Source organism: Rattus rattus, chromosome 12 (genome assembly GCF_011064425.1).
Source record: "Rattus rattus isolate New Zealand chromosome 12, Rrattus_CSIRO_v1, whole genome shotgun sequence".
NCBI classification, from domain to species: Eukaryota; Metazoa; Chordata; class Mammalia; order Rodentia; family Muridae; genus Rattus; species Rattus rattus.
In genome coordinates, this window is record NC_046165.1 from 67,546,330 (window position 1) to 67,572,639 (window position 26,310).

The 26,310-nt window shown below is 44.7% G+C and overlaps 1 protein-coding gene across 1 annotated transcript in view; it reads left to right on the plus strand.

Moving 5' to 3' along the window:
- The window catches only part of Cryl1 (crystallin lambda 1), a 120,124-nt gene extending 116,064 nt beyond the window's left edge, over positions 1 to 4,060 (plus strand). The window contains exons 7-8 of the mRNA XM_032918099.1: positions 3,055 to 3,161; positions 3,516 to 4,060. Coding sequence (XP_032773990.1) covers positions 3,055 to 3,161; positions 3,516 to 3,629 — 221 coding nt within the window. The 3' untranslated portion in view covers positions 3,630 to 4,060. The remainder of the gene's footprint in view (positions 1 to 3,054; positions 3,162 to 3,515) is intronic.
- The last annotated feature ends 22,250 nt before the right edge of the window (positions 4,061 to 26,310 follow it).

Below are 26,310 nucleotides of genomic sequence, written 5' to 3' on the forward strand. Positions count from 1 at the left end.
AGTGTGGTTAAATGGTCTGGCTGCACACAGTGTGTGGTTAAGGCGGGTCTGGCTGCACACAGTGTGGTTAAGGCGGGTCTGGCTGCACACAGTGTGGTTAAGGCGGGTCTGGCTGCACACAGTGTGGTTAAGGGGGGTCTGGCTGCACACAGTGTGGTTAAGGCGGGTCTGGCTGCACACAGTGTGGTTAAGGGGGGTCTGGCTGCACACAGTGTGGTTACGGCGGGTCTGGCTACGGCGGGTCTGGCTGCGCACAGTGTGGTTAAGGGGGGTCTGGCTGTGCACAGTGTGGTTAAGGGGGATCTGGCTGCACACAGTGTGGTTACGGCGGGTCTGGCTGCACACAGTGTGGTTAAGGCGGGTCTGGCTGCACACAGTGTGGTTAAGGAGAGTCTGGCTGCACACAGTGTGGTTAAGGCGGGTCTGGCTGCACACAGTGTGGTTAAGGCGGGTCTGGCTGCACACAGTGTGGTTAAGGCGGGTCTGGCTGCACACAGTGTGGTTAAGGCGGGTCTGGCTGCACACAGTGTGGTTAGGGCGGGTCTGGCTGCACACAGTGTGGTTAGGGGGGGTCTGGCTGCACACAGTGTGGTTAAGGCGGGTCTGGCTGCACACAGTGTGGTTTAGGCGGGTCTGGCTGCGCACACTGTGGTTAAGGCGGGTCTGGCTGCACACAGTGTGGTTAAGGCGGGTCTGGCTGCACACAGTGTGGTTAAGGGGAGTCTGGCTGCACACAGTGTGGTTAGGGCAGGTCTGGCTCCAGAAAGTCCCCCATGGCATCGCAAGTGACTTCTGGACACAGTCCCAATGATGGTCTCACCACCTTATTGACACAGTGATTACCTTAGGAAGTTTATCATAGTGATGGAAGCTGACTAACTTGTAATCATTCAGCATCTTTCAGGTATATTCAACTCTGTGCGTCTTGTTCCCAACTCTGAATGAAAACATGGTAGTTGTGTCTAGATTTTATTATTGCTTGTGTGAAGAAATGAATAGGAAAAATGAAACAAATGCTAATTTCTCAAGGGAAAGACATATTTATGCCTCTTTCTGGTCTGTGGCAATTCTAAACCACCTTAGAGGACTAAACCTTGCTGGGTTGTTTATAGGAACTTGTAGAGTTCTGGACTACCGACTTGACACCTAAGCAGTGAGATCTTCTCTTTGAAAATTAGCCACTGGTTAACTGCAGGTGCTAATGCCAGAGAAGCTGCCCAGCTTTAATAGTTTACCCTTCAAAACAGCCTCAAGCTGGGTGTGGAGCGTGCACGCTGGTATTTTCAGCATTTGGAAAACAGAAATAGGAGCGACTGTTTCCAAAGCTAGCCTTGGCTACAAAGCAAGTGGCCAGCCTAAGCTAAATGAGACCTAATCTCAACACACACACACACACACACACACACACACACACACACACACACACACACACACACACACACTTTTAAACACTATATTTTTTTTCTGAAGGCTCTTTGGCACTCTGAAAAGGAAGAAAAACGATTTGAAACAAAATAGAAACCCAGATGATTTTGGCTTCTGTTTCAGTGCAGATTAATCAAAACTAAGCCTCTCAAACTAAACTCTTCTTTTTAAGAGTATCTAGTGCTCATTTTTGTTTTAGATCAGTCAAATACTGGGTAGACGAGAGTCTGTGCAAATCCTGCAGCTTTCTGTTCCAGCGCTCTACTTCCGAGGCTTTGCGGCTCTGGACTGGATAAGGCCCCAGGCTAGCTCAGTGGTAGAACTCAAGTCCAGCACCACAAAATGGAAAAAAACGAAATGAGCCAGAGTCTTAAAGCACTTTGACCTCTGGGATCCTTGGACTGATCTCTAGCTTATCTTGTCTCTAACCCATGCATACTCATGCAGACCCAAGGCCCAGCATGTAAGGGAGGAACAGGAGGGAACTGAGTGCCCTGGGGCAGGTGGCTACATTTTGGAAAGGTGCCCAGGCTAAACCAGGCTTGTACTGACCATGTGCCCCTCGTCATCCCCACTCATTTCTCCACAAAAACCCTGAAGTCCTGGATGGTGGGGCAGACTCAGCACAGGGATTCAGGCAGGCTGGGCTCCGTCTCTCCCACACTGGAAATTAAGCCAGTGGTGAACACAACCCTGGTGCAGCCCTCCCCTCCTCGTAAATACCAGGTAAAGCATAGCCACCCTCCAGGCTTAAGAGTGTGATAAGGAGGGAGTGACCTGAGTTTTGACATCTGGGGTTCATGCAGAATGAATTGAGGCCATTCATGATGATTCATGCTTGAACTTTTCGGCCAGCACTTGGGAGGCTGAGGCAAGAGGATTACCATGAGTTTAAGGGTGTCATGAGCTACAGAGTGAAACTCGGTCTCAAGACAGGAGGCTAGGGGGAGGAGAGGAGCCCAGAGATGTACTTAGCACACAGAAATCCCTTGATCCACAGACAGCAGGAGTGGTAACACATGCCTCTAATCCAAGCCCTTGAATAGTGGAGGTGGAACTAGACATTCCAGGTCATCTTGGTAGCCAGGGGCTATATGAGTCCCTGTATCGGAAAGGAAGAAAAGGGTGGGAGGTAAAAGAAAAAAGGAAATGAAGGCAAAAAATGCACTGAAGCCCATCATACACCCTTAACAGTACTCGGTTGAAGGAGATGCTTTCTACACATCAAAGTATGAGTACCACTGGCCGAAGACCCCTGAGATGCTCTGACTGAGGACCCTAAGAAGGGCCCCCGAGATGCTCTGAGAACCCCTGAGAAGGACCCTGAGATTCTCTGAGGACTCTTGAGAAGGACCCTCTGAGATGCTCTGCCTGAGGACCCTGAGAAGGGCCCCTGAGATGCACTGGTTAGGATACTTGGCAGGCCTGAGGGTTCCAGTTCTCTTCAGGATTTTAGTTTCCAGAAATCTAGGATAGTGACCCATGGGTAGGGTCGTGCTTGCTGGAGGCCACCTCCTGCCTCTTCTCTGCAGCTCCCCTTCTCCCAGGGCAGAGCCTTTGCAGAGGCCTCAGTTGGGAGTTACAGATGTTGATACTGATGAGTGGGTTCCTGTCTTCATGCTGTTACAGGTATGGTGAGCTACTGTGACAGATACAGTGAAGGAATGAAGCGTGTCCTCAAGACTTTTGGGCCTGTTCCTGAGTTCTCAGGGGCCACAGTGGAGAAAGTTAACCAGGTATGGGGACCGCCCGGGAGCATTCAAGCAGACAGTACTCCCTCCCATGCTACCTGTGGGCGGGGCTTTGTCAGTAGCTGCAGTCTTAACCCCTGATTCTGAAGGTTGAGGTTTTTTTTCCCCTGCCCATAGTTGCATCCTGACCTCCAGGATACCTAAAGGCAACGTGACAGTGACCAGCAGCTCATTTTGACTTGTTTTGGGGGAAATCTGTGGGGATCTGGAGCTTTTGTTGACTGTGGGATTTGGAAGCGGTGTGCACACAACTGGCATGAATAGGAAAACAGTTACGTTCCCAGCAGATTACTTCTTCTGCGTGTGCACTCTGTTTTTCTTCCCCTTTCCTTCTCCCAGGACATGTGCATGAAGGTTCCTGATGATCCAGAGCACTTAGCTGCCAGGAGGCATTGGAGGGATGACTGTCTCATGCAACTCTCCAAACTGAAGCACCAGATGCAGCCCCAGTGAATTTCCTGTAATGCCCCTGCTCCTCCTTCCTGGGCAGAGCTGTTAGGGAGATGAGAAGCTCTTGAACCAATCCCTGTGCAGCCCAGGTCTGCTCCCCTGTGTTTCACTGTGGGCAGCTATAGAGGCCAAGTGTCTTCTGGTCACTCCTGCCGAGCCCTGCACTGGGTATGGAAGCACTGCTTAGGTTCTGAGGTGGCTTCCCGCCACCTTGGGCAAACAGGCTGAAGAGTCCACCTTTTCTTTCCAGTGTGATTACACATGCATTTCCGGGTGATGATGTTCAGTTTCCTGTTACCTTAATCCATTTCAAATGTGTTTTTTGTAATCATTTTCTAACCCCTCTCTGAGTGTCCTGTAACCCTTCACAATAAAGCAATCACTTTCAGTTTGCTGGTGCTTATTATTCTGAATAAAAGTCTTGATTCCATGAAGACAGTCTATTTCTACACACACACACACACACACACACACACACACACACACACACACACACACACACACACACTAAATAAATGCACAGTCTTCTAGTTTGGACCAGTGCTTTCCCAAGCTTTTCAGTGGTGCCCGATGGTTCTTTGGTCAGACATGTTTAAGAAGCATTGTAGGCTCTTCATTCCTTCCAATTTTCATGTCTGTAGTAAATGAAATGGTGCAGAGTTCAGCCAAAGAGACATCTGCTTCAGCAGTCATTTCTAGAACCTCCTACAATGTGGGGTCTTTTCCCAGGACAAGCTCCCAGAACACTAAGGACACTAGTACTCTGTCTCCCACAGTGACTCTGGTTACTGGACACCATCACAGGGCTCCCGGACAGCTCTGGTAAGGCACTGGCCTTGCAGTTTTGGGTGGCGAGGATCTCAGTGTCTCATGGTAGGTAGCTGCAATTCCTCAGGGTGGAGGCTGCTCTGGTGTGGGAGCAGTGACCCTGACTAGGAAGTGATCATCTTCACTTGTTTGTGAGTCCCAGTCTGCACACTCCTGTGTCCTCAGCACACATCAAACGACTGAGGATCTGGGATTATCATGAAACAACCAAGTGACCATTAAACTGGCCTAGTGCCCCAAGGGCTCATGCACATGGAGGAATATGGTAACATTGAAAGGCCTGGCAAGGGAGGCTTCAAGGACTTGGGTTGTGAGCCTCAGTGGACAACAGGAGTCAGCCAGCACCTCCCAGCAGAGGAATTACATGGGGTCAGAATAGGCTATGCCTAGAATGGCTCAGCTCACAGTGGCCAGGAGAGAGCTCTACAGAGAGGCCCTAATAATCCTGATCAGAAAGAGCCCCTAGACCATGTTAATAATAGACCACTCTCTCTTCAGCACAGTCAGACTCTCGTAAGCTCACTCTGACAGCAGAAAGGACCGGACTGGAGGCAAGCCTGCTGCAGGGCTGTAAGGCGGGTGCACCGGGGGTGGCTGCAATTAGGAGCTGCCTGTCATGGCTTGAAAGTGCTAGGCATGCCCTGTTCAAAGGTCAGAAAGTGAGAGGCGGGGCAGGAGGTCTGAATGTGTTTGAGAACCTCACTGGGATGACGTGACAAGATGGAAAGGAAGTGTTGGGCCCCAAAAGGCTTCGTCCTCTGCCTGACTGAGCTTCAGCTCCCTGAGCTGGTGACTCAGTCCCTCACCCTCCCTGATCTATTGCTCCAGCCAACAGAGGGCCCCTGCACCTCCCTGCAGCTGAGGCTCACCACCTTCCCTTCAAGGCACTTTGACTATTAGAGTCACAGCTTTACTCTTAGAGCTGCCCGCCTACCTCCTCCCTGAGTCCTGAAAGCCATGCAGTCCCCAGACCGTGCCTGAGCACCCACATGACCTAGCTAAGTACCGTGCACAAGTAGACCCCACTTGTGATCTGACTCTTGGCACTGATGAGCCAGGAGAGTCGTGGAAAGGCTGGCTATGTAGGGGTGCCAGGCAGGGGTACTCATTTGTTCTAGGCAGCATCGCTGTAGGGGCACAGAGATGGTGTCACTTGGAACCATCGGTGTTTATTGTACGTGTAAGCTGCATTTTCCTACTTTCGTTGCTATGTCTTCCTGGGAAAGTCAGACACGTTTGGAAATATCTGCAGATTCACAGTCTAAGGAAAGGATTCCAGAAAGTTCCAAAAAACATCATGTACAAGCTTTCTCCCTTACCACTGTCAAAGCTATAGAGCATCCTAGCCATTTCCTCAGCATTTCCATTGTACTTGCTACTGTCAGTCATCAGTCATGGCTTACAGTGTGCAGATAGATGTGTGTGGAATTTTTTTTTTTTGCAGATATGGGGCCATTTTATGTAGGGAACTTGAACATCTGTGGATTTTGGTACCCATAGGGATCCTGGAATTAACCCTATGGCTACTTAGGGAGGACCTGATATAGTAGCAGAAAGTCCTAAATTAAGGACTTTCATGGTCCTATTTGTAGTGTCATAGCCTATAATGAGGAATTGATAGGGTATGCAAATGCAGGCCCTGACCTATGTGAAAATAACAATGAGATCAAGCTTGAGAACCAATGGAAGGGGGCATAGACCCACATTGAGGCAGATGGTTCTGGAAGCAGCTGGGAAGAAGCCTTTGTTGATAGGCTTCAGTGATATATCTCTCTATTTTAAATTACTATTCTAAAAGACAGGGAGTTGATCAGAAGGGCCCTGCCCAACCAAACATCATCCTGACTAGTTTCTGAATCATTTCTAGGGATTACAAAACCATAAATCTCTTTCGGCAGGATGAATGTACCCAGTGTCTCCCAAAGCAGCCACAGTGTCTGTGCGTACTGACACCCATGCTTGCCCTGTTTGGGATGCCAACAGCAGACTGCCTAAAGTTCCTCCTCAGCTTTTAACTGAGGATCAAAAGATTACTATAACTGCTTTGAGCTCTTACATAGCCTAGGGTGACCTTGAACTCTTGATCCTTCTGCCTCAGTCTCCAGGAACTGGGGTCATAGGTGCATCCCCATGCCCGGTGTCTTTGTTTCCATTCTAAAAGACACGGCTGTAATCTCAACGCTCAGGAGCCCAAGATAGGATCACTGAGCTGAGAGAACAATTCTGTCACCTGAATAAGTGTCGGTGACCTTGAAGACTCCACATGTAGGCTCAGACTCAAAGGTCTGGTGTGGGTGACCTACTGTAAGTGGGAGTAGCCCTCCTGTGTGCGGCCACCTTCACTACTAGGCTGACTTTTCCCGTGGCCTTGTTTTGTACCCTGTGTTTAACAGTGACCGCATTGTCCTGTCACACACAGTGGTAGAGCTAGCTAGTGTCCTTGCGTCTAGCCGAGGTGTGGCCTTTATTCTCTTGGACCTTGTCAGAGAGTGGGCCCTTATGGGAAACCACAAGAATGGCCAAGGCTGTCACATTAGCCATCACAATTTGTTAGAAATTTATTAAACTTCAGTGGATTCACTTAACAGTTATGCAATATCTGTCCAATGTCAAGACTTAATTTAAATGTTGAGGGTAGAACAATGAAATAGGCAGAAAAGAAGAAAACTGCCCACACGGACCTTACATTATAGTTAACAATATAAACAGCCAAGTCAGACAAGGCTGACAGTGTGTCTCACGATTGGTTACACAGATTAAAACAAAGCCAGGGGCCTGTGGAATGGCTCAGCGGGGAGAGGCATTTGCTGCTAAGCTTGACAGCCTGAGTGTGACCCCCCACCCCCAACCCCCCCACACACAAGAAAGTAAGAGTAATGAAAGGGGGTGGAGGAAGGGTAGTATTGTAAAAATATAAAAAATAAAAAGGGTATCTTTTATCCCCACTAGGTCTACCCCGCAGTGCCCCAAGATATCTGGTAGATATCTTGCCAGAAGCACGCATCCCAATTCCGTGCCCAGTGTCTCTAGCTGCCGCACACTTTCTTACACTTAAATCACTGCATGAAAGAACACACAACACAATAACCTTTGATCCAGTTGATAAGATATAATTGCCCACCTAAACATACAAAGCCCAATACACGTCCATCCCTTAAGAACATCCATAACAACCTGTAAAGGTACAGCATGGAATCTTAATGTCAGCTTCCATGCTGTGCCGCCATGGCTTCTCTCTCTCCCCTCTCTTCCGTTCCAGTCTCCTCCTCTTCCTTCAAACTTTTCTCCCGCCCATCCTTCCAATGACAGGCCTCCTTCTATCTTGTACCTGCCTCACCTGTGACATCATCCCACATTTCACCCTTTTTGTCTAATTAAAAAAAAAACCACCTTTCTCTCAAATATAAGCTGAGCACAACTGTTATCATTTTGTAATTAAAAGCATAAAATATATCTAACACCCAGTCCAACACTATATCAGTTAAACAGAACATTTAGTTCTCTATTCCAATTTAAGAAAGGCTTAAAAATCTATGTTATCTCCTGGCTAGCTTGAATACTATCTGATAACTATCCAATAAAATATGTATTTTCAGAGTTAAACAGCCTGATAGGCTATGAGACTGTAATCAGTCTTCAACCCCGTCAGAAATCTGAAAATGACCAAATATCTATACACATAGGAAGCCTACACAGCTTGCAGAACTGAGAGGTTGCAGAGGCAAATCTCCACTAGCACAGTCCTCTGTTAGCAACATGTGAGTGCAAGTCTTCAGCCTTCTGGCCCCAAATCAACTGACAGACTCTTGAAATGCAGATTTGTGAAGAGCTGATCCCTCTGTCTTGGCAGAGCTTATCATAGCATAGGTAGACAAGTGCATTTTGGGTGCTGGCTCAGAGCCACCCTCTCTGGTGTACTTGGAAGGCGCGCCTCTGCCAAGGATCTGAACGGGTGGTGTGGCCGCATCTTGTGCTTAGCTCACCAATCTGCCTTGGTCTTGGATTTTGCTCTGAGAGGAACCTCGTGCCCAGATTCAAGGGGCACCTTACTACGTCTTGCTTGACTCTCCAAGCAGCAGGGATGCCCCATGTGTTCTGGGTGGCTCCCTCCTAGTCCGGCCAGCCTCTGCAGACCCTACTGGTGTGGGTTGGAATGAAAAGTCGGTTACAGTTGTATTTAGCATTTGGCTTGCTGGCATTTGTTTTAGGCAAGGTCTCCTCTGATTCTACTTCCCAAATGCAGGATCCCAGGAGTTCTCCACATGAATTTTTCATGTTCTTTAGAGTTTTCTCTGCCCTTCTTTTGTTTTGTTACCCCTACTTAAAAACAAAAACCAACCAAAAATAAAAAAATAAAAACTTCTGTAAATGCAACTGGAAGAATCTTGTGTGTAAATAAGGACGAATCAGCATCCCCGAGGGTACAGACACACACAATAAAGATGGTCTCCCAATGTAGGTGACAGCATGGAGTATCAGTGGGAAGTCTGACAGAAGACCCACAAGTCCAAAAACTAACATGTCCTTTGCTTTTGTGTCCCTGGCACTGAGACCCATGGCTGGCGTCAAGCAGCGCTCATTGGTATCTGAGCATGAGGTGAGTGGAGTTCTGTGAGGGCCATGAGGCAACCCTTGCTGTGCTTGGTGAGCAGCAGGAGCAGCGCCCCTCCCCCGGCATTTTGGGGGTTTCGTCCTCACTCGCCAAGCGTAGCTCTTGTGGGAAAGGTGATTTCTCGTGTGGTCAAAGTTGGTAACACTAGAACTTCTTGTGAGAAAGGGAATTTTCCAGAGAAAGGAGACCTGGGTCAGTCTCCAGAGCCCATTGGAGGCCTTGATCTATCAACTGAGGAATAATAGTCTGTCAGTTCACACATGGAGATTTTCATAAAAAACACCTGGGTTGAAAGACTTCAAGATGTTAAGCTTGCTTATTTCTGAATAGCTCTCTCTCTCTCTCTCTCTCTCTCTCTCTCTCTCTCTCTCTCTCTCTCTCTGTGTGTGTGTGTGTGCGTGCGTGTGTGTGTGTGTGTGTTTCTTTATACTCTGGCTTTCATCACAAGTGTGTATTGTTTTTATACTAAAAGCCAGGGTGCTGTTAACATTGAAGCTCCTGCTCTAGGGACTTCCAATCATTCCAGTCCAATCATGGTGGACATGGCCTCCAGCACCCTCCCCTGCCTGGCTTCACATGTATGATAGACCTCAGTAAACTAATTCAGCCATGTACAGATGGAGCCAGCTGTATGCAGTGGAGTACCCAAGTATCTTGACATATAGATTTCTCAGTGCACAGTGCTGGGGTCTGATGGGAGATCTTATTGAACATTCAATAACTCACCACTCCACTTCAATACCATCACAAACACCTTCATCACTCTCACCACTATCACTGTCTAAATACCACCACCACCACCACCACCATCACCACCACCATCACCACCATTACCACCACCACCACCATCACCACCATCCATCACCACCACAACCACCACCACCACCACCACCACCACCACCACCATCACCCCCACCATCACCACCACCATCACCACCACCCACCACCACCATCACCACCACCACCACCACCACCACCACCACCATCACCACCATCACCACCACCACCACCACCACCACCACCATCACCACTATCACCACCATCACCACCATCATCACCTGATTCCTGCACCCCCAGCTTCAGGAAGCATATTGTGTTCTAGGGGAGTGATGTATAGCAGTGTCCTTCAGATTAGATGGGAGGCAGAGGGAGGGGAAGTTAATAAGGAAGTAAACAAACTTTAATGCCAGAGAAAGATGAAACTGACAGGATTCCCAACGGACCTTCTCCAAGGTTATGGAAGCAGTAAGCAGGCCCAGCTTCGGAAAGAATCTTGGAGCTAACGAGCAGCCTGTGGGCCTGTGGAAAAGTCCAGGGGTACAGCTTTCATGAGACATCACCCATGCTGGGTGGGCTTTTGGCTGATGCCGCTCCTTTTGGTCATCCTTGGTCCTGTAAGGAACCCATCACCCATATTCCTGAGGTAACTACAATAAAAACTCACGGCTCACCAGGTTGGACTGCACCAGGTTTGGTGCCATCATTACTTCAGTCTGTAGTGGGCTTCCTTTCCCAGCCCTTTTTCTTCCTAGAGAAAAGGTGTCCCCTCCCTGGGGTGGGGTGTAGAAACAGGGCTCATTTGTATTGAACTACCTCTTCGGCTTTCTGTAGGCTTTTGACTTTCTGTGTTCTTTATCAGTTCAGGTGCAAATGCCACCTCCTCTCTGTCACCCTCCAGCACTCTGATGTCGACTTCACCTTCCCGGTGAATCCCGGCTTGTCCACCCTTCCTTAGGACAAGAGTGACCTTGGATGGTGGTCCATATTAGGGTTGCCATTCTCCATGCTTACATGACTATGTTAAATGGTCCTTTTTACCTTTCTCTATTTTTTTCTTTTTCTTTTGAAAAACTGTTTTTTTCTTGTTTTAATAATTATATTTTTCTTCAATATGTTATGTATTTACATTTCAAATGTTATCCCCTTTGCCCCCCTCTCCACCCTTCCACCCTTCCCCTGCTTCTATTAGGACACTCCCATCCCCACCCACCCACTCCAATCTCAACGCCCTGGCGTTCTCCTATACTGTGAAACAAGCCTTCAAAGGACCAAGGGCTTTTCCTCCCATTGATGCTGGACAATGTCACCCTCTGCCACATATATGGCTGGAGTCATAGGTCCCTCCATGTGTACTCTTTGGTTAGTGGTTTAGTCCCTGGGAGCTCTGGTAAGGTTTGATTGGTTGATATTGTTGTTCTTCTGATGGTGTTGCAAACCCCTTCAACTCCTTCAGTCCTTTCTCTAACTCCTCCATTGAGGTCCCCTTGTTCAGTCCAATGGTTTAGCTGCAACCACCCTCATCTGTATCAGTAGGGCTCTGGAAGAGCCTCTGAGGAGAAACCCATACCTGACTCCTGTCAGCAAGCACTTCTGGGCATCAATAATAGTGACTGGGTTTGGTGGCAGCATATGGGATGGATGGTGGGAAAGTCTGTGGATGACCTTATCTTTAGTCCCTGCTCCACTCTCTGTCCCTGTATTTCCTCCCATGAGTATCTTGTTCTCCCTTCTAAGAAGGACTGAAGCCTCCACATTTTGTTCTTCCTTCTTGGGCTTCATATGATCTGTTAATTTTTCTTAGTTATTCCAAGCTTTTGGGCTAATAGCCACTTATCAGTGAGTGCATACCATGTGTGTTTTTCTGTGATTGGGTTACCTTACTCAGGATGATATTTTCCTAGTTCCATCCATTTGCCTAAGAATTTCGTACTGTCATTGTTTTTGATAGCTGAGTAATATTCCATTGTGTAGATGTACTACATTTTCTGTATCCATTCCTCTGTTGAAGGACATCTGGCTTGTTTCCAGCATCTAGCTATTATAAATAAGGCTGCTATGAATATAGTGGAGCATGTGTCCTTGTTATATGTTGGAGCATCTTTTGGTTGTAAGCCCAGGAGTGGTATAGCTGGGTCCTCAGGTAGTTCAATGTCCAATTTTCTAAGGAACCACCAGACTGATTTCCAAAGTGGTTGTATCAGCTTGCAATCTCACCAACAATGGAGGAATGCTGCTATTTCTCTACATCCTTGCCAGCATCTGTTGTCACCTGAATTTTTAATCTTAACTATTCTAACTGATGTGAGGTGGTATATCAGGATTGTTTTGATTTGCATTTCTCTGATGACTAAAGATGTTGGATATTTCTTTAGGTTCTTCTCAGCCATTTGGTATTCCTCAGTTGAGAATTCTTTGTTTAGCTCTGTACCCCATTTTTTAATAGAATTATTTGACTCTCTGGAGTCTAACTTCTTGAGTTCCTTGTATATATTAGATATTAGTCCTCTATCAAATGTAGGATTGGTAAAGACCTTTTCCCCATTTATTGGTTGCCGTTTTGCCCAATTGACAGTGTCCTTTGCCTTACAGAAGCTTTGCAGTTTTATGAGATCCCATTTGTTGATTCTTGATCTTAGAGCATAAGCCATTGGTGTTCAGTTCAGGACAATTTCCTCTGTGCCTATGTGTTCCAGGCTCTTCCCCACTTTCTCTTCTATTAGTTTCAGTGTATCTGGTTTTATGTGGAGGTCTTTGATCTACTTGGACTTGAGCTTTGTATAAGGAGATAAGAATGGGTCAATCTGCATTCTTCTACATGCTGACCTTCAGTTCAACCAGTACCATTTGTTGAAAATGCTGTCTTTTTTCTATTGGATAATTTTAGCTCCTTTGTCAAAGATCAAGTGACTATAGGTGTGTGGGTTCATTTCTGGGTCTTCAATTCTATTCCATTGATCTACCTGCCTGTCTCTGTACCAATAATCACTATTGCTCTGTAATACTGCTTGAAGTCAGGGATGGTGATTCCCCCAGAAGTTCTTTTATTGTTGAGAATAATTATTGCTATCCTGGGTTTTTACTTTTTGAAATGAATTTGCAAATTGCTCTTTCTAATTCTACAGAGAATTGAGTTGGAATTCTGATGGGGGATTGCATTGAAACTGTAGGTTGCTTTCAGCAAGATAGCCATTTTTACTATATTAATCCTGCCAATCCATGAGCACGGAAGATCTTTCCATCTTCTGAGATCTTCCTCAATTTCTTTCTTCAGAGACTTGAAGTTCTTATCATACAGATCTTTCACTTACTTGGTTAGAGTCACACTGAGGTATTTTATATTATTTGTGGCTATTGTGAAGGGTGTCATTTCCCTAGTTTCTTTCTCAGCCTGTTTATCCTTTGATTAGAGGAAGGCTACTGATTTGTTTGAATTAACTTTATATCCAGCCACTTTGCTGAAGTTGTTTATCAGCTGTAGGAGTTATCTAGTGGAATTTTTGAGTTCACTTAAGTATACTATCATATCATCTGCAAATAGTGATATTTTAACTTCTTCCTTTCCAATTTGTATCATTTTGACCTCCTTTTATTGTCTAATTGCTCTGCTGGGACTTCGAGTGCTATATTGAATAGCTAGGGAGAGAGTGGGCAGCCTTGTCTAGTTCCTGATTTTAGTGGGATTGCTTCAAGTTTCTCTCCATTTAGTTTGATGTTGGCTACTGGTTTGCTGTATATTGCTTTTACTATGTTTAGGTTTGGGCCTTGAATTCCTGATCTTTCCAAGACTTTTACCATAAAGGGGTGTTGAATTTTGTCAAATGCTTTCACAGCATCTAATGAGATGATGATGTGTTTTGTTTTCCTTTGAGTTTGTCTATATAGAGGATTACATTGATGGATTTCCATATGTTGAACCATCCTTGCAACCCTGGGATGAAGCCTACTTGATCATGATGAATGATTGTTTTGATGTGTTCTTGGCTTCGGTTTGTGAGAATTTTATTCAGTATTTTTGCATCGATATTCATAAGGGAAATTGGTCTGAAATTCTCTTTCTTTGTAGGGTCTTTGTGTGGTTTAGGTATAAGCCTAATTGTGGCTCCAAAGAATGAATTGGGTAGTGTTCCTTCTGTTTCTATTTTGTGGAATAGTTTGAAGAGTATTGCTATTAGGTCTTCTTTGAAGGTCTGATAGAATCCTGTACTAAATCCATCTGGTCCTGGGCTTTTTTTGGTTGGGAGACTTTTAATGACTGCTTCTGTTTCTTTAGGGGTTATGAGACTGTTTAGATGGTTTATCTGATCCTGATTTAACTTTGATACCTCTTATCTGTCTAGAAAACTGTTCATTTCAGATTTTCCAGTTTTGTTGAGTATAGGTCTTTGTAGTAGGATCTGAAATTTTTTTTAATGTCCTCAGTTTCTGTTGTTATATCTCCCTTTTCATTTCTGATTTTGTTGATTTGGATACTCTCTCTCTGCCCTCTGGTGAGGTTGGCTAAGGATTTATCTATCTTGTTGATTTTCTCAAAGAACCAGCTCCTGTTTTTGTTGATTCTTTGTATAGCTCTTTTTGTTTCTACTTGGTTGATTTCAGCTCTGAGTTTGATTATTTCTTGCTGTCTACTCCTCTTGGGTGAATTTGCTTCTTTTTGTTCTAGAGCTTTCAGATATGCTGTCAAGCTATTAATGTACACTCTCTCCAATTTCTTTTTAGAGGCACTCAGAGCTATGAGTTTTCCTCTTAGCACTGCTTTCGTTGTACCTCATAAGTCTGGGCATGTTGTGCCTTCATTTTCTTTAAATTCTAAAAAGTTTTTAATTTTTTTCTTTATTTCTTCCTTGACCAAGTATCATTGAGTAGAGCATAGTTTACCTTCCATGTGTATGTGGGCTTTCTGATGTTTTTGTTGTTATTAAGACCAACCTTAGTCCATGGTGATCTGATAGAATGCATGGAATTATATTAAATCTCCTTGTATCTATTGAGGTCTGTTTTGTGACCAATTATATGGTCATTTTTTTGAGACGGTACCATGAGGTGCTGAGAAGAAGTTATATTCTTTTGTTTTAGGATGAAATGTTCTACAGATGTCTCTTAAATCCATTTGGTTCATAATTTCTGTTAGTTTCACTGTGGCTCCATTTAGTTTCTGTTTCCATGATCTGTCCATTGATGAGAGGAATATGCTGAAGTCTCCTACTATTATTTTGTGTGGTGTAGTGTATGCTCCGAGCTTTAGTAAAGTTTCTTTTATGAACGTGTGTGCCCTTGCATTTGGAGCATAGATGTTCAGTATTGAGAGTTCATCTTGGTAGATTTTTCCTTTGATGAGTATAAACTGTCCTTCCTTATCTTTTTTGATAACTTTTGGTTGAAAGTCAATTTTATTTAATATTAGAATGGCTACTCTAGCTTGTTTCTTGGGACCATTTGCTGGAAAAAAAAATTTTCCAGCCTTTTACTATAAGTACTGTCTGTCTTTGTCACTGAGGTGTGTTTCCTGTATGCAGCAAAATGCTGGTTCCTCTTTACGTATCCAGTCTGTTAGTCTATGTCTTTTTATTGGGGAATTGAGTCCATTGATGTTAAGAGATATTAAGGAATATTGTTTCCTTTTATTTCAGTTGTTAGAGGTGGAATTAGGTTTGTGTGGCTATCTTCTGTTGGGTTTGTTGTTGCTTTTTTTAGGGTGTAGTTTCCCTCTGGGGAAAAACTTAAAAAATTTTGTTTTCTCAGAGCAGTCATATAGCATTAGGGATTTTGCTGATTTTCTTCCTCCTCACCTGAATATTTCCCCCAAATAAATCTATTTCACCTCTGCTGGACAGAGTGAAGGGGTTGTCCAAGTGGAGCAGCCAAGACTGGCAAAGAGACAGGATGGTCTCCATTAGGAATGACACTGGAAATTCAAACAAAGACTCAAACTTCCTCTTGAAATGGGGAAGACCTTCTTTTCCCCCTGAATTCTATCTGATGGTTTGATTCAACAAATGGAGTAAAACGACATGCTAAGCTAGTGCCCCTCTATGGAGCCATAGGACACCCTTTTCCACAATGAGTCAAGTCTGTCTCCTGAAGTCTCACCCTTGGTTCTTAGTGTCATTATTATGATATCCATAAAGTCCTCTTTTTGGCCTTTGACAGCATTGGTTAAATAGCAATAGAGTTTAAAGCTATCCTTAAAATAAGGGGAGGGGGAGTACCACAAATACAAATAGAACCAGGCAGTTTGGTAAGAGGGGCCTAATGGTATCAGAGTCCTGTCAGTGTCATACATACCCCAAAGACAGTCCCAAATTCTGTAGTCATTCAAAGGTAAGACAATATTAAAAACAATGCACATATTCTAATTTAATGCAAATTTGGGGGGAATGGTTTCATAGAAATCTATTTCTTAAAATTCATTCTAGAAGACAAAATTATAAAAAACCTTGGTTCGGTTCGTTAACTGTTAAAACAGTAACACAGACTCATGGACAGGTGAAGCTGTGTACCCCATAATCCAAGAACTGGGGAGAGGTAGGCAAGAAGATTGAGAATTTAAGGCTAGTCTGGGCTACACAGGCACCACTTCAAAAAAACACACACACACACACACACACACACACACACACACACACACACGACAAGGACAAAAGCCGAATGTCAAACCCTTCCCCAGGAGAGACACCAGGCCCAAGAGTCTTCTCTGGGGCATTGTGTTAACGTTGCTGAGATGTTTAATTTGGTTAACATGTGCCCCAGCAAACTAAAAGAAAGTAAATTTAAAAGGACATAAAATATACTATTTATATATACGTAATGTGTTAAAGTAATGGTTTAAAACATTAGGTTAAATCAAGTGAATAATTTTTTTCTAAAGAGAAGATTTTCCTCTGCAACTATCCTGAAGGCATGGCCCACCAGCCAGTGGACTCCGCATGCAGGCCAACCCCCTGCATAGGCCACACCTCTCTGTAATTGTGAATACGCTCTCATTTCAGAGAGTCAGAGAAGCCATCTACAAACCAATCAAGGTTCTACAAACCAAGCGAGGGTTACGGAGTTACCTCGAGGGAGAATTCAATGCACCTGGACAGGTGTTGACAATACAGATTCTTCATCCCCAGACTCTCCATATAAGACTCTGTAGGGCCTCCAGGCTCCCTAAAGCACTATGCATGGACAATCCTAGGAAAGCCAGCTCAAGTCAGTGTACAGCTGCAATTGCACTGGTGAAGACACGAACGGTTCTCTGGAAACCTCCGGAGAACAAGTTTTTACTACCTCCCGGCTACCCATGCAATCTTAGACAACACTGACGTAGGAAGACTTCCCTCCCTTCCCTCCACCTGTGGGGTTTGAACCCAAGGCCTTGCCATGCTAGGCAAGTGTCCCTCTACTGAGTCATATACCTCACTAAGCTGTCCTTTCTCAGACTGGTTTAAGTCTGTCTCCTGAAGTCTCACACTGGCTTCTGAGTGTCACTTCTGTGGTTGTCCATCAAATCTCTGGTCCTGGACAGTATTTCATAAGCTCTGCTAGTGGTTTTTATCATGGGCTGTGCTTTTGAGGAAGTGGTGTCTTCTGTGAGGAGGAAACAGTGAATTGAAGACGGTAAACGGTGTCCCTTTGAAAATGTCTTATACCGTGGTCAGCCAGGAAAAGAGGCTTCCACCTGGAGCTGAATCTAAGCTTCGAATCTATAGGGTGCAGAGGCCTGGCATGCTGACTCATTCAGAGGGAGGAAGGTAAAGGGTATTAATTGATCTCTGTGGGATCTGGGAACCAGAGTTCTTGTTCCTTACTGAGAAAATGATTTGAACAGAAAGTTCACTTTTCCCAAGAAAAGCTTACCTTTGATGCATGTTGACCTTTGAAAACTGGACCAACAATTAATGTGGCACTGGAAATCAGACAGCTTTGTGATGTGGGAAAACACAAGCCATCTGATTCTGTAGGTTGCCAAGTGTCAGGGCCACTGTCATCATGCTTAAATATCAACGCTCCTCTGGGAAATGCTTAGTTCTCTCAAGCGCTCTCTACAGCTGAAGGGCCTGCAGCTTGATGGGCACTGTGGGCAGGTGCTTACCCTTTCAGGCCGATGGGGCCTGTGTCTAATTCAATTTCCCCAATTCTTTATATGTTCTGAAAATGTCTGCAAATTCATCCCCCTTTCTCTATGAAGTAGTCGGGGTAGTTGAACTGTGTTTTCCCGTGAATGATTCATTTAGGGTGCAAACTGATGGCAGATTGAATATGTATGTAATATTTTCATAGTATAAAACAAATTTGGATTTTCAAAATATGCAAAGAGGGTCTTAGATCATATTACCAAACATTTTATTAGTTAGTTAACTTAGATAAACCGGGTATGGTGGTACATGCCTTTAATCCCACACCCTAGGACTCAGTGGTAGGCAGATCACTGTGAGTTTGAGACAAGCCAGAGCAATATAGTTAAATCACACCTCAAACAAACAAACAAAGAAAGCAAAGCCAACCAACACAAAATGTAGTTTGCTTTAGCCCTAAGTGCAGCTCCTCTCCCTGCCTACCAACAGTGGCTGTTACAAAAGGTATGTAGGGTGGTAAAAAGTATCCCCCAAGGAAAAAGTGTCCTCCATAAACTCATGTGCCAGGGGCATAGGTACCAGATAAGTGATGCCATTTGGAAAGTTCTAGAAACATTAGGCGGAACCTAGGTGGAGGAAATAAATCACTAGGAGCTGGTCTTCAGGAGTATCTTACCCCAGGATACTTCTTGCCTCTCTGTCTCTGCCACCATGAGGTGAAGATCTTCTGTCACACACTCCAGCCACCATGATATTCTGCTCCATGAACTAACTCTCTGAAACCATGAGCCAGAATAAAAAATTCCTCCTTTTAAATTGTTTGCTGGATATTTTGGTCACAGCAACATATATATATATATATATATATATATATATATATATATATATATATCTTTTCTATTGCTTGATAAAACAGCTTGACCAAAGCAACTTGTGGAGAAAACACTTGATTGGGCTTACAGAGCTCTTGATGGCAAGAACAGTTGAGAGCTCACATTCTGAATCACAAGTACAAGGCAGAAACAGCTAATGGAGAGCAACACAATTTCTAAAGCCTCAAACCCATCTCTAATAACCTCCTCCCCAAGACCACACCTCCTAGTCCTTCTCAAACAGTTTTACTATCTAGGGCCTAAGTATGCAAATGCATGAGCCTATGGGGACCAATCTCATTTAAACCACTACACTTACTTTTCAAATAACAGCAGAATTGCTACAGTCACCCTCATCCTTGGCAAATATCATTGTGTTCTATACTGTGGTACTCATTTGAAATCACTCCTCTGTCAGATGCGAATTATAGACATCAAAGGTCAGAATTCTGTGTTTAATGCTCTACAGCTTCATCAGGTAGCATCTAATTAATCTTCACCTTCATCTGAGGTGGAAACCTATGGTTTCTTTGGAAAGTCAGTTGTGTCGGACAGTGTTTGGAAAGTCAGTTGTGTCGGATGGTGTTTTGCTGGGGCAGACACATGAAGGAAGGTTTCGCTGAAGCAGACACAGGTAGAAGGATGTTTTGCTAAAGCAAATACGTGAAGGACTCATGATGTTAAGAAGGATTATAAATATAACCCAACAGATGGTGAATGGTGCTGGATAGTATCGGTACACCTTCCTTAATGGTCATCGTTTGTCATGACTTCACAGAGAGAAATGCACCAAAAAACTTCTGGTGGCTTCTTGCAGCTTCCGTGGCCTTGGGCCGATTGGCAGTGATGTCAGCTGACACAGACCCACATGGTGTAGTGCTGAGGCAAGACCTGTGATGTTTGGAGGGAGTATAATTAGGACTCAACAGACAGTGACGGGGGCTTGCCCAGCTAGCTTTGCCATGCTTTGTTGGTTTCGCTCTTTGTCTTCACTGATCTGCATGTTGTTCCCCAGGACCTGCTAGGTCATGCCACCACTGCTGTCTGTGTTTGCTATCCTGACACTACGGAACTGGACTGATGCTATACATCCTGACAATGCAGATGGGATTTGCACCCAAGAACCATTTCTAAATAGGTCCACTTCCCCCATGTCCTAATAGCCTTTCTTTTCCACTACCTCTGGTGGGTGGGGCTAGAAGGGAGATTGAAATATTTAAGAACCCGTAGTAAAAGTAGGGTTAGGAAAAAAATCTAAGCCTACATTTCTCCTTAGCAGATGGAGCCTAGATGTAGCTCACAGGGCTGGTTGTAGGGGAGTCTTAATCTCTGGTTTCTTTACCCCCGTCTTAGAACAGTTTTCATTGAAATAACAAAATGCCTGCATAGCTCATACTTTTGGAGGCTTGAGGGCAAGGACTGGCTTCTCCTCAGCCCTGGGAGAGTTTTGTAGAGGACAGTGGTGGGAATGTGTGGACAGGGAGGGCTCTTGATGATGGTGATGATGGTGATGGTGATGGTGATGGTGATGGTGATGATGATGGCTACCATTTTACTGAGCATATACTACTCCCCTCCAATACTATTCTAGGGATTTTTGTGTATATTATTTTTGATACACAAAGAAAGTGAGCAAGTGCTTACATTGTAAAACTCAGAATTTAGATCTTCCAAGCCATCTCTTGCCCTCCATAACCTCCAAAATGTCCCTTCACTTTAAAGAAAAATGTAAATATGTTTCTATCATGAATAAGTAGGCAGAAGAAGAGGGGAGAGCTAACAGCAAAGAACTCAGAAGAAGTGTCCAACATTCTCAAGAGGCCCATCCTTTACAGATGAATTAGCTACATGGCTTCTGTCCCTGAGCTCAGTCTTACCTCTGCAGGCCAATCCCTCTCTGGGAGGAGATAATGTCCTGCTCCACTTATTAGGGATGTCTGTTGGGAATTTGTCACTTTTCTTACAGTCATGCAAAGGTCCTGCCTGGGCCCCTTGATAAGTCAGAGACAGTGAGGAGGACAAAGGTTACAAGAAGTCGCCCCAGAATGACTCCTTTACTTACTTATATTTGTACTGCTGGAGATTGAACCCGAGGGCATCATGCACGCCGGTTGAGCACTTCACCACTGAGCTGCTTCTTCAGTCCTGAAAGCTTCTCAAAACAGCTTTATTGAGATGTGACTGCCTACCAGAAGCTACCCATTTTAAATGAGCGATGCAATGAATCTTAGCATATTTCGCTACACAAGATTAGATGTCATGAGGAAATCAGCAACGAATTTGCTCAGTGTTTGCCTGAAAATGTTTTTTTTGCCTGAATTTGTGCGTGTTTGATATGTGTGTATGTGTATGTGTGTGATATGTGTGTATATGTTTGTGTATGTATGTGTGGTATAGGTGTTTATATGTTTGTGTGTGTAGCACATGTGTGTTTGTATGTATATATGTGTGCCTGTGATATGTGTGTACATATGTGATATGTGCGTGTGTTTGTGATCCACAGGCACATGCACGCGAAGAACAGAGGTCTGTATCATGAGGCACTCTCCACCTTATTTTTCAGGTCCAGGTTTTCTCCCTGAACCTGGAGCTCGTCTTTAGACTGACTGGTTAATGAGCAGCAGGGCTCTCTGCCTTGTCTGAGGTCACGGATATAAGCCGCAGTGCCTGGCACTCACCCAGGACGCAGAGACAGGACAGCTAGCACCTTGCTGACTCAGCACTCTCCCTAGCGCTGCGTCTGTTTACGCACTTACTTATTTGACCAGACTGTCTTAGAACTTGCTATGAAGCTGGGGGTGATTTTGAACTCCTGATCCTCCTATGTCTACCTCCCAAGTGCCAAGATTGCAAGAGTGCTTTACCATGTCCCTCCTCCCCAACCCCACCTTGTAGGTCAGCTGTCTTCACACTCCCATCCGGCCCAGCCCTCGGTGTTGGGATCACAAGGCCTGCCCCCTGTTTCTAACACGTTTTCAGGCCTACAGTCTTCTTGACGTCACAGTCTCAGTGAAGCTTGGCCAATGGTGTATCAGCCCCAGAACTGTATTTTCAGATTATAACTCAATGGCCACATCTCTCCACCCAGAGTCTATCTCTTTGCTCCTTCCTTCCATCCTTTCTTACAACCCCTGTAACATACCTAACAGTTGGTGTCAATCCCTTATCCGGTAAACAGTGTCTGGCTTACCACAGGCTTTCTGTAGTCTCCCTCAGTGTCTGGCTTACCACAGGCTTTTTGTGTTCCCATCACGGGTCTCACTTACTGTTTATTTGCTTTTCTCCTGTCTAGTGATTTTTAAGTTACGATTTGAAGCGTTCGTGGGTGTGCTGCAGACTCTGAATTGTACTTAACTTCCGATATGAAGTCACTGGGGAGTCCTGCTTTTAGGCCTTGCTCTTCAGGCTCTGGCAGCCTCCTGGACCTCAGGATGTGGCTCAGGCTCCCCGGGGGCACAGTGCTTCTAGTTCTTCAGGAATGGCCTGCTATGTTCGCCAAACTCTAAAGGGGACTTGAGGTTGCAATGTTTGAGGTTGCAAACTGCTAAAGTTATTTGAGGCTTTAGCATTGGAGTGTGCAAATGTATGCACACACACACACACACACACACACACACACACACTCTCATCATCATCATCATCATCATCATCATCATCATCATCATCATCATCATCATTATCATGCAGCAGCAAGGGTCACCAGCACCTGTTAAAGTAGCCAAGGACCTAGAGGGAGTCCCACCCTGATTTTGTGTTTTCGCTACAGACACCCTGCTTTCTGGAATTCTCTTTAATTCCCATTTTCAGGGCAGCTCTGAGCTTAGTAGCTTCTTTCCCACCGTGACATAGCTGTTTCCTCTCTGTTCAACCTTCATGTTTTTACTACTGTAAGACGTTTTGCAACGACTGTTTTATAACATAAAGCTGGGTAAATCACTGCTCAGAACATGTTACCAGAAGGTGAACAGGTGTTCAATACAAAGGAACTTCTAAATATCGTGATATCAACTAGGACGACACAGGACTGTAGCCAGGCTCTTGGAGGTGGAGGCAGAAGGATTGCTGTGAGTGTAAGGCCGGCCTGAATTTGTTTCCAAACCGAACTCTGTTTACACAGAAATAAACTACGTTAGTACCTATAGGCAAGGAATGCTTCACCAAGTACAAGAATGCCGCGTGCTCTGCAGTTTGGGGTAAAGTTTTCTTTGGGTGTTAAACAATGGGATTGCTTGAACAAATGATTTCTGTTGTATTTTTCTGTCTGTTGACATTAAATTTATCGAGGTTAGTCTCTGGGAAGGTGTGTGGTTGCATCGTACAAACATGACTGTCTGGGAACCGGGGACGTTGGCTGCTGCCTCTGAGTCACGGTCCCTGCCCAGGTGTGTCTTAAACTGCCTTAATTCCCTCTCTGTGTTCACGGTTTTGTAATTATCTTTCTGTGTCATGTTTACTCTGCAGTGAGCTGTGAGGGTTGGTGAGGAAAAAGGGGAAATTTGGTTTGAAAAAAGCAACATGTGGCACCCTTTCAGGTGGGTGGACTGGACAGACTTTCCTCTTGTGATACAAGGGCAGGGATGGAGGTGAACACCTGGCTGAATCGGGATCCGGAGAAACGATATAAAATTCTTAGCCACTGCTTCTTTTAAATTTAAGTGTGTGTGTGTGTGTGTGTGTGTGTGTGTGTGTGTGTGTGTGTGTGTGTGTGTGTGAGAAAGAGAGAGAGAGAGAGAGAGAGAGAGAGAGAGAGAGAGCGGTGGCTAGTTTATCAGAGTTAGGGTCCAAACCTGGGTTTTATGCTTCCTAGGCAAGCAGTCTACTAACTGAGCTACATTCCCAGGTCGTCAGCTTCTTCCTCCTCCTCCTCCTCCTCCTCCTCCTCCTCCTCCTCTTCCTCCTCCTCTTCCTCCTCCTCCTCCTCTTCCTCTTCTTCTTCTTTCAGCCCCTCTGAGTTTTTCCTCCTCCTCCTCCTCCTCCTCCTCCCTCCTCCTCCTCCTCCTCCTCCTCCTCCTCCTCCTCCTCCTCCTCCTCCCTTTAAAGATGTCGCTTTCAGGCTGATGCTATGTCTTTTATAGAGAGTTAAAAGCGCCGTGTCTTTTATCTTTCGACACCAGGTATAATTACAATACATTTTGTTATAATTGTTATATCTGTTCTCTACTCACCCATGCTGTTTATATTTCTTTTTTTGGTTCTCCATGGTTTTGGAATTTTCATGTTTTTAAACTTACTATTCCATCATACTCAACTCTCTAGGCATACATTTTCACTGTTTTCTTTTCAGCGTAAGTCCAGTGGGTAAAATTCTTGCTACCCAAGCCGGAACACCTGAGGGCTTCTTCTATTTTTTTTTCTTCTTTTAGGTTTTTTAAAAACTTATTTATGTGAATGGATATTTTGCCTGCCTGTATGTATGTATATATGTATATGGAGGTCAGCAGAAGGCATCAGGTTTCCTGGAACTGGAGTTACGAATAGTTAACTCCATGGTGAGCCACCATGATGGTGATGAGAACTGAACCCAGGTCTTCTGTAAGAGCCACCAGTGGCGTCAACTACTGAGCTACTCTGCCTGAGTTTTATCTCTGGAATCCTTATAAGGCAAGAAGGAGAGACTTGACTCCACAGAGCTGTCCTCTGACCCTGCTTGTGCCCCTACACCACAAACACATACAATAATATAATAATTATTAACTGAGTCAAAACAAACAAAAACATTGAAATCTTTGACTTTTGACTTTGCCCATGTACTATTTTTTTTTAAAATGATTCCGCCATAATTTACCCTGGGGTAATAGGGAACCAAGGAGTTGTTGAGTGTAGGTGAGGGCTTCATCACAGGGCCACACCAGAAAATGTTCACCCTGGATAAATGATGGTTTCCCTACAGCCACATAGCCGGAGCTCCCTTAACCTTCCCAGTCTATACAGTCTAGGACGTCTAGAGTCCTGAAACCTTGTGTAGTTAGGGCAGAACTGCATACACATGGCTGAGAGAAGTAGCTGGAATCTCCTGGGAGGGTCAAATGACCCTCTGCACCCTCCTCCGATGAGGAAAGGCCAATAATTGGCAGGTGCAGATGATCTGATAAAGATGGCTGCTGTCTATCTCAGAGACCACCTTCTACAGCACCAGACAAAGCCGACATTTCTGCTCTTCCCTGATGACTGCCAAGCATTTGCACTTAACAGTTTCCAAATCTATTTTAGATAAGATCCATGCTACTTACTCCCACATGCCTGCCCAGAACTAGACGTCAGAACACCAGCTTCGAGGTGCTGTACGTGACGGCTTACTCATTGCACTGCAACTCGGATTTGTCAGTCGTAGAATCTTGAGACCCTACACTAATTTTATATTACTACAGTCATGAATTTTAGTTTAATACAGTTCAAGTTTTATTATATCATGATTAGTTTTATAAACCAGTAGAGTATATTTATATATAAATATGTATTTGTTGTCCTTTTGGTATCCCTGGCATTTCTGTGCTTTGGGCTAAGATCTTATTTCTTTTGGCTGAAAAGACAATAATGATTAATAATTAATTAATAATGATAAAGACAATAAAGACAATAATAAAGTTTGTTGGTTTAAAAAAGTCTTAATTTGATCCTGAATTTCAAACGCTATTTTCTGTGGGTATTGTATTTTATGTTGGCAGTTATTTTCTTTCATTGCTTAAAATAGATAACTGCGTTTGTTTTTGTTTCTTGGCTTCAGTGGATCCTATGAATTATTTAAAATTAGCATAAAAAGTTTCAATGTGAAAATGCAGTGGAAATTGTACTTATGTTGTCTCAACAACACCAGCTCATCCAGCAGTCCCATAAGCACAGTGGTGCTGTGAGGGGAATTACACGTCATGCTTGACTTCAGCATTTCTGAGGCTGTATGGGAATCCACTGAACAACCAGAGCCGTTTCCTGACTCCTGAGAGTTGTGAACTAAGTAAGACCCAGCGGAGATGAGTCTTAGTGTCAGTTACGTTCATCGTGACTATGACAAAATGGCCGATGCTTTAGGGGAAGGAAAGGTTATTTTGGTTCGGCGTTTGAGAGGGACGAGTCGGATCACGGTGGGAGGGTGTGGCAACGGGGTGTGGGAAGCTGGTTTCACAGCATCCACAGTTCAGGAAGCAGTGTCCTCAGCTGCCTTTCTCCCTTTTCTTCTTTTTTCTACAGTCCTGGGCCCAACCCACAGGATAGTGTAACGAACACTCAGGGTGGGTCCTCCCTCCTAAGTTAAACCTCATAGGTATGCCCACTGGTGTGTCTCCCAGGTGACTCTAAATCCAGTCCAGTTGATGAAACCTTAGCCACCACAGTCCTGTCCCTTACAACGAATGCTAAATCTCAGAACAAATTTCTGTGACGTCTCCTTGAAAGCCTGTGAGCTTCGAAGAGACGGTCTTCCATGAATGCTTGAAATACTTTTGTATGCCAGCTAACGGATTTCCATACAGTAGATGCACACGCTATGCATGTGCTTCTGTGGATTATTTCTGGGCTTGTACTCAGCGCCTCACGCCGAA